This window comes from Microtus ochrogaster, chromosome 2 (genome assembly GCF_000317375.1).
Source record: "Microtus ochrogaster isolate Prairie Vole_2 chromosome 2, MicOch1.0, whole genome shotgun sequence".
NCBI lineage: Eukaryota > Metazoa > Chordata > Mammalia > Rodentia > Cricetidae > Microtus > Microtus ochrogaster.
In genome coordinates this window covers 45,289,231-45,298,662 of record NC_022010.1, presented here as the reverse complement: position 1 = coordinate 45,298,662, position 9,432 = coordinate 45,289,231, and the positions used below count along the sequence as shown (strand labels likewise).

General features: G+C 42.2%; 1 protein-coding gene across 1 annotated transcript in view; it reads left to right on the top strand.

The window, feature by feature from the left end:
• Positions 1 to 9,432, top strand: part of LOC101980291 (poly [ADP-ribose] polymerase 14-like) — a 144,309-nt gene that overhangs the window by 61,201 nt on the left and 73,676 nt on the right. The window contains 1 exon segment of the mRNA XM_013351166.1: positions 3,803 to 3,832. Coding sequence (XP_013206620.1) covers positions 3,803 to 3,832 — 30 coding nt within the window.

Sequence of the window (9,432 nt, the reverse complement as noted above, 5' to 3'; positions counted from 1 at the left end):
AACCTGCAGCATTTTATTTTACCATTATACTGAGTCTATCTTTTTAACCACTGTATATGAGCCCTCAAGTTGCCATGAGCTTTAACAGCCAGGGATTTTATTTTTAAGATGATAGTCTATATTTCTGAGCTTTGCCTTTCATGGAAAAAAAACATGTAACACAAAGGAACAAGATCCAAGTAACTGATTGATTCTGTGATTTGGAATCAAAGATTAACATAGTATAAGTTTGAGAAGTTAATATCACATAGCACTCAAACAAAGATACATTTATTATCTCCTAGAAGGTCCAAGTTCAACCACCAGCCAGGCTATGCAGATCCACCTCCTGTTTCTCTATAGCTGACTTTGACCCACTCTTAGCTCTCAGGATCCTATCCTATTGCTCCTCTTTCCTGGAAACTGCCCATTAGCAGAGATGCAGACCTTCCCCTCTACCTACAGATGACCTTCCTGTAATGGATTAAGTAAAAATTGGCAGTGGGTCATTTGACCATGCTTTAGGTCCCTGAGTGGGGGCAGGCAGTAGGTCCCTGGAGCAGCCAATCCCAGGCAGGAATGTTCCAGGGTCAGTGAGTCCCACGAGGAGAGACAGACAGGTGGGCACACCATGAGACCATGCCACAGGTCTCTGAAGGCAGCTGGTCCCAGGCAGGGAGCCATGCGGCATGCAAGAGACAGAGACATGGATAGGGATGCCATGCAGAGTGAGGTTGGGTATTTATTTAGTGGGTTATGGAAGGGAAGAGGGAGAAGGAGAGAAGAGCAGAGGAAAGAGAGAGAAAGAGAGAGAGAGAAACAGAAGGGGAAGGGGAGAAGTAGGAAGAGATAGAGGCTGCCTCTTTAAGAGTGAGATGGAAAAGAGAAGGAACTCAGGCCCTTTAACCTATTGTGCCTAAACTCCCGCCTTTTTATTATAAAAGGAGATGGGAATGTAATGCTCTGTCCCTTTAAGAGACAAGTCAGACCCACTCCCTCTGATCCCCAGGCAAGCTGATCTTTAGCTTCCAGCCTGAGAAATTCAGAGGCTTTCTGATTATGAGCCTCTGGAAACACTAGCCTTTGGTGTAGCTAATAAAATAGCAGAGAGGATGCAGCCAGCTGTTTTCTCTATGTTCTCCAATGATCAAAGTCCTTGGACTACCTTGGAGCATGGACTCAGGACCTTGTCCTGAGATCAGCAGGTTGAGCAGCTGAATCTTATGTTTTTAACCCCAGGATGATCTGACTCACATGAATCAAACTCAAGAGGGTGACTTTATGAAACTGGTATTGTAATTACTTAATTTGTAGTGGGAAAGATAATTGTCATGGTTACTGGTGATGGTGAGTGCTGCAACTGAGTTTTATGAGGGTGTTAGGAGAATATAATCAGACCAGGAAAGAAACTGGATGGCGTAACATTATAGCTCATTTATTTCTCACACTAGGAGGAGGATTAGGTGGCTCAGCAGATGAACTGTAAAGCCAGCTCTAGCAGGGTTCAATGCCATCTCACTGCTGAGCAACCACTGATAATTATAATGGAAAGTTAAAAATAAACTCCTGTGCTGGGTGTGGTGGCACATGCCTTTGATCCCAACCAGGGTGACACAGAGAAACCATGATTTGAAAAATCTAGCAAAAAGGAGTAGGTATAAAGGGATAGGCAGAAATGTGAACCAGAAATTAATTAATTAAGTAGTTTTTTTCTTGCTGTTGTTTGAGATAGGCTCTCACTGTGTAGTCTGAGCTGGCCCAGAATATATAGAACCCCTTGGCCTCTGCCTTCTAAGTGCTGGGATTAAAGGTGTGTACTATCATGCCCAGCTGGACCAGAAAAAGTTATTTGCTTGTTTGTTTCAAGATGGGTTTTCTCTGTGTTTTATGACTATCTTGGAAATTGTTCTGTAGACAGGCTGGCTTTGAACTCTGAGCAACCTGCCTGCTTCTGCCTCCCAAGTGCTGGGCCATCACCTGGCTTAGTTATTCTTAACATTGCAGTGGGAAGTGTCATCTTCCCTGAGGTCATCTGACAAAATCAAATGGTTACAGGAGATGATTTGTAAATGAACTTGCCATAGAGGCAGGAAAGAATGATGGCTAAAAATATTTACCCTAAAACTTTTTTTTTATCCCCTGGTGACTAAAATATGTGGAGAAATGATTTTTTGCTCAAAGATAACAAGGCCACACCTCATAATAGTACTTCTCCCAGGAGCCTGTAGGGGTCATTTTCATTCAAACTACCACAGTGCCTACTTGCCAAGGAGGCTGAAGGTTGTTTTTCCTCATCCATCTGCAAGTCTACTGTTTCCTTAGCACATCTGATGTAGGAGACCACAACAGCAAGAAAAAAACTACTTAATTAATTAATTTCTGGTTCACATTTCTGCCTATCCCTTTATACCTACTCCTACTGATGTAGGAGATATTGGGGTTCAAAAGATGAGAAATACCCTAACAGTAGTTGCAAAAAGGTGTTCAGTTTTCCTCATTGCAAGGATAGTAGGATGACCATCATGATGCTAAAGTAGAGCAGATTTTTGGGTTACACAGGGTTTTTTCCCTGCATAAGGAAATGAAACTCAATCCATTTTTCTTGATTTTCCCTCAGATGTCTGACCACCTCCATTGATGTAGCACTTTTGATTCCTCCTCCCTAAATCTGTTGTTTACTCCTATACCATATACTGTGTGTATCGTAAAACATGGAATTTTAAATTAAAGTGTAAAATAAAACACAAATAGAAGTTTTAATACTTTCTCAATTGCAAAATACTGTGCAACCCACAGAAATGAGTCTGTAGAATATTTATTCAACTTAAAACCACCCAAAAGTAGTTGTCAAATGAAAAATTGAACTTAAGCATTTATTTCTGTCTTACCCTTCTGAAATTACATTAAGGCAAAAAGTAAAGAAAAAGGGAGTTGGAAGAAAAATGACAATGAACAAAAGATAACATATTTTACAAGATGAGAACCAGCTAGCCCATTGGAGTAACTGGGTGGAGAACAATACAGAGAATGGCACCACCAAAGAGAGACTTGGAGGCCACAGGGACCTGGGAGGACTTGAGACAGTATGAAGATGAAGGTAACATTGGGTGACATCCTGCATCAGCGGCATCAGCCCTCAATGCCCTGCCCTATCCTATACAACAAGTTCTTTTCTTTAACAGAGGTTAGTTCACCACAGAAATAGGACCAGAGAGATTTTGGATGTAGGGCACCAGGGCCTGGTGAGATGAGCTAGACAGAAAACAGTGTTAGGTCTGTGCCAGCTATGAGTCCCCCGTCCCTACATGCCTTGCAGAGTAGAACATGGTCTTCTGTGCCAGTGTTGAAGTTTGCTGTTCTCCAAGCTTATTTTGCAGAGAAGATTTAATGTTTGAGGAAGGTTCTCACCTCGACAAAGGCAGAGGCTGGACAAAGAGATGGAAATAGAAAAATATTAAAGATCTCATCCACAGAATCCAAGATATATAATATTTGCCAGGCATGGTGTCACATGCATCTAATCCCAGCACTAGGCAGGCAGAGGCAAGGGATTTCTGTGTGTTCAAGGTCAACGTAGAGTACATAGTGAGTTCTTGAATGGCCAAGATATGTGTGTGTGTGTGTGTGTGTGTGTGTGTGTGTGTGTGTGTGTGTGTCCTTTCATAATGATAAAATAACTAACATTTGCTCAAAGTTTTGTGCATGCCGGGCACCTTTGATCCATTACCTCTGTTGGTCAAATATCCTGGAGCAGGAAGCACTATCTCAGCCTGTGAGTGACTCATGAGGAACATTGGAAGAAACTGGTGGAGCCAATTCCCAGCCAGGATGTCAAAGTGCAAAGTCCTTGTTTGTATGCACTCAGCCCAGCCGTCATTACACTTTGACCAACGTGGTGAAACCACAACCTTGATTAAATACTCACTGTGCTGAAGCCAGCTGAGTAGTTCCCTGATTACATGTGTGTAGGAGAAATCAAATAATTCAAACAAAATGGCAATTTTATTGTGTTTCTTGTTCGCATCTGAACTTTTCACCTTTTCTATTTTTCAGTTTTGAAAATATTTTGACAACTTTGTAATAACTATCTTCTAACACAGACTCTTATATTCAATAGTCACTGAACAGTTGCTAGGATAAATGATGAACAGGCTCTCATAAAATCCTAAATTTCTTGCACATTTCTAATTGACACACATGGTTTTCAGACTTTTACTCTCTTTTAATACAATAATACAGTGCAAAAAACTTAAATTGCTTGAAATCTTCTCTCTCTCTCTTCTCTCTCTCTCTCTCTCTCTCTCTCTCTCTGTAAGATCTCTCGACATAGCTCTGGCTGTTCTGGACCTCACTCTGTAGACCATGATGACCTCGAACTCATAGAGATCCCTCTGTCTCTGCCTCCCAAGTGCTGGGATTAAAGGTGTGCACCACCACCACTTGCCTCGATAAACGTTTCTGTTCAAGCAGGGACTCAGCTTTGGCTTCACCCTCTGGGCATCTCCTCAGAGCTGTGGTCAGGCTGTTCTCCAGCCTTGGAGGAAGGCTGCTATTGTTCTACCTTCCTGAAAATCTCAGGAGAATGAGCGCTGACCTTGCTCCTCAGGGACCGTAGGACAGGGCTTGAGTGCTTTGGGGACTGACGGTGAGGGTTCAAGCACTAGCGGATGCCTGGTCACCTGCCTCTGAGATCCATCGAATCCATGAGATGGAGAAGAAAGATCTACTCATTGCTTTAAGGATCAGATGGATTAAGGCAGATAATACATTTACACAAGACACCAAATATTGAACAATATAAACAATTTATTTGGTGGTTTGTTTTGTTTTCTGTTTTTGTTTTGCTGTAGTTGTTTTTGTTTTTCTGAGACAGAATTTCTCTGAGGAGTCCTGGTTATTCTAGAACTCACTATGTAGACCAGGCTATCCTCTAACTCACAGAGATCTGCCTGCCTCTGCCTCCTGAGTGCTGGGGTGAAGGGTGTGCACCACCAATGCCTGACTTCAACAATATATTTATTGAATTAAAGAATCTGGGTTGTGGGGGTGGGAGTCAGGCAGCTTTGGGGGGTCATCACCCATGGTGGGGTGGTGCTTTTCTGTAATGCATTTGATTTTGAGTATGAAATCCCTTCTCTCAAGCTCGTGTAAGTATTCCAATAACCTTACCATTTTCATACCAATAAAGAAAGCATTTCTGATTAAAAGGAAGTTCAACTGGTCACGAAGTGAAACTGGAGAGAGAGTCCAGGCCTCACAGTTATCTGTGCTGTCAGCTGTTCTCATTGCTCAGATCAGGTGCTGCTTCCAGTAACTGATGCCTTCTGAGATTCCTCTTCTTTATTTAGCAGCACAGAGGGAGAGACTGATTATGTAAGGCAAATTGAGTACAAAGTAACAATTGATGTCTTGGAGAAAGAAATGATCAAGGTATACATTCCTTCTTCCCTGTTAGTAACTGGAAGAGGCTTGCAGCTTCGCAACTTGAACATCCTGAATTAGCTCCATTCTTTTGGACTTACTCTAAGTTGTATCTACCTGGAGTCTAATAGTGAGTGACAGAACCCAGGCAGGCCTCTTTTTAGCTACCTTTTGCTTTTTGCTTTATTTTCTTCTCTCTCAATGTCTTTATGTGTTCAATCCAAGGCCAGTCATCTCCAGTTACTATAACAAATACCTGAAACCAATTGTTTAGAAAAGGATTTTTGTCTCCTAGCTTTGGAAGTTCCATCCAGTCCACAATCAGTTGACCGTGTTGCTTTGGCCTGTGCTGAGCAGCACATCTATCTTAACTGTGTGGTGGAGCAAACCTGTTCCTCAGGGCCAAGAAGTGCAAGATGGAAGAGACAAAGGTCTCAGCTTCCCTTCTGAGACCATATCCAAAGGACAAGGGTCCCAGCATCCCCTCTGAGACCATACCCTGCAATGACTTTGCATAAGCTCTGTCTCTTAAATGTTCCATTCCTCCCCCAGCACTTAGCTGGACCTTTAGCTTGTATTCTTGGAAAAATCCAGATTTCCTCCAGGGCATTCATTTCTTTCTCTTCTCTTAATTTCACTTCCTCCTTTGGTGGTGTCCCAGTGCTGCCAGTGCCCTGGCCTGCCACTCTTACCTTTTCGCATACCCAGACCCTACAGTACCACCCAGTGGGCTAGGCTTCTTATATCAATTAACAATCAAGAAAATATCCCACAGACATGCCCACAAGGCCAATAGGGTGGAGAGAATTCTTCAATTGAGGCTTCCTTTTCTAGGCATGTCAAAGTTGACAACCCAAATTAACCACCAGAGTCCTGTTTGTGGTATTAATATATTTCTCATTTTCTCATTTTAAAGATGAGAAACTTGAAGAATTAAGGAGAAGTTTGGATAGCTAGTGTTTTATTACCTTTTTATTGCTATGGCAAAACACCATGGTCAAAGAAATTTATAACAGAAAGCAATCAATATGGGGTTCAGGGTTCAAGAGGGTTAGAGTCCATGACTGTCACAGTGGAGAGCATGGCAATAAGCAGGCATTCGGGAGGTGAAGCAGTAACTGAGAGAGATTACAAGAGGCAGAGAGAAACATTGGCAAATAGAGTGGGCTTTTGAAATCTCAGAGCTCATCAAACCCAATGACCACACCCCCTCCAACTTGGTCACACCTCCTCATCCTTCCCACACAGTACTACCAGCTGAGGACCAACATTCAAATACATGAGCCTATAGGGGCCATTCTCCTTCAAACCATCACAGCTAGGAAGCAACACAAGTAGGTTCTGACACATGCAGCCTGGTTTTTTGATTCCTCTGAACAGCCTATGACAAAGCTCGTCACATCATCAGGACCAGCTGACACATTTTTTGGTCATGTAGAGAAAAATGTTCTTTTAGGAAATGTTGCTAAAAATCCTCAGTCATCATTGCTTGTAAAGTGAACAGTGCCATGACAGAAACTCCCTCGGAATATCCCTCTTCAGCATTAGACATAGTTAAAGCTGGCATCTTTCAATATGAGCTGCTAAATATATTCTGTGGCAGTGTGAAGGAAAGGGCCATCAATGACAGCTCCTATCTCTCAGGCACAGGTCCAGACTCAAAATAACACTCATTTGAAAATCATGAGGCTGCATAATATCATGTACAAAATATTCAGATGTAAATGCTCTCTGAGTTTATACTTTTCTGTCAATTTCTGGACTTCAAAAACAACTTCCCATGACACACAATAAAGGCCAGCATACTTTTGTATTATTTATTTTTTCTAAAAAACAAATCCATGTCTGGTGTAGTGGCTGGTTTTGTGTGTCAACTTGACATGAGCTAGAGTCATCTGAGAAGTAGGAGCCTCAGCTGAGGAAATGCCTCCATGAGATTCAACTATAAGGCATTTTCTCAGTAGAGGAGGGTCTAGCACATTGTGGGTAATGCCACCTCGAGGCTGGTGGTCCCAGGATCTATAAGAAAGCAGGCTGAGAAAGCCATGGGCAGTAAGCCAGTAAGTAGCATCCCTCCATGGCCTCTGCATCAGCTCATGCCTCCAGCATCCTGCCGTGTTTGAGTTCCTGTTCTGACTTCCTTCAGTGGTGAACAGAAATACGGAAGTGAAAGCCAAATAAACCCTTTCCTCCCCAACTTTCCTTTTGGTCATGGAGCTTTACTGCAGCAACAGAAACCCTAACTAAGGCACCTGGAATTGGCACCAGCAAATGGAAAGTAAAATCGAGAAAGCAAAAAGGGGGAGTGAGCCAGAAGTTCTAGCCAATTGTCTTTTTATTTATTTGTTGATTGTTATGAATCCTCAGTGGCTGTTGTAGCTATAAACTCTCAAATCAATGCTGGATTGATCACTTCTCCCCCACAGACAGGTATAATAGTTGCTTTTTCATCAATAAGACCAAAAGCCTGATAGAAGCTACTTATAGGAGGAAGGGCTTACTTTGTTCATCATTTCAGAGGGTTAGGATGTTCATGGTGGGAAAGACATTGCAGAGTAGTTCAGTTCACATTGCAGTGGGCAAGGGAGCAGAAAGCAAGAAGCAAGAGATATACCTGTGATGTCGGAAGGTTATCTATTTATCTGTTGTTTCATTGGTTAATTAATAAAGAAACTGCTTGGCCTGATAGGTCAGAACATAGGTGGGTGGAGTAGACAGAACAGAATGCTACGAAGAAGGGAAGTGAGGTCAGATGCCATGGAACCAGACGCGATGGAGCCAGCCCCCAGGTCAGACATGCTGAATCTTTCCCGGTAAGCCACCACCTTGTGGTGCTACACAGATTAATAGAAATGGGTTAATCAAGATGTGAGAGCTAGCCAGTAAGAGGCTAGAGCTAATGGGCCAGGCAGTGTTTAAAAGAATACAATTTGCGTGTTGTTATTTTGGGGGCTAAGCTAGCCATGCAGGAGCCAGGCAGGACGAAAAGCAGGCCTGCCCGCAGCTCCTTCTACATACCTGTAAGGATCCGTCAACAATGGCCAACCTCACACAGCTCCTGAAGTTTCTAGGACCTCTCAAAATAACATTATTAGGGACTCAGTTGTCGAAGCATGACTCTATGATTCTCAGTTGCTGCTCTGAGACCTGTTTGCACAGTATGTCTAAGTATCTGCATTCACCCACGACCTTCCCTTCCTCTGGTAGCTTCTCTGTCTCTACTGTAAGGACGAGAAACACAGCTATCTGTCAGTAGCTGTTTCCACCTTTTGAAGTGCTCAGCTATGAAGCACCATGAACCTTTCTAGTGCTGATGTGTTGGGCTCAGCCATAGATTTCCTTATCAGCATCTCTGCTTGGTGGTGGTGGCTTCATTTCCCACAGTCAACTATCTGACAACCATTCTTCCTGACATGTTACAATACCCCGGGCAGATAAGAGCTGTTCATGCACAATAAACCACAATGAAAACAGTAATTTTATTTGTTAAGATTTTTGCAGTAATATAAAAGACAATTTATAAAATACAATATATAAATTATACTAGTTTATGAAAAAAATTGGAACCTATTGACTCCCATTACTATACAGCCCAGGCAATGCCTGCTTCAGATACTGCTGGATCCAAGTGATAAAATGACATTATCTAGACCAGCAGTTCTCAACCTGTGGGTCTTGACTTCTTTGGTGGATGAACAACCCTTTCATAGTGTTCACCTAAGATCATCAGAAAAGTCAGATATTTACATTATAATTCATAAAAGTAACAAAATTATGGTTATGAAGTAGCAATAAAGACGATGTTTATAGTTGGAGGTCACCACAGCATGAGGAACTGCTGTGCATTAAAGGTCACAGTGTTGAGAAGGTTGAGAACCACTGCTCTAGACCTTGATTTTCTTGGTGCTTCAGTGCTGTTTCCTTTATCTTTGAGCTTTACATGATGAATGACAGCTGCTATCAGGCAAAAATATCCAGTGATTATAGATATGTAATATTCATTACCTTGATATATATTAAGACATATATTAA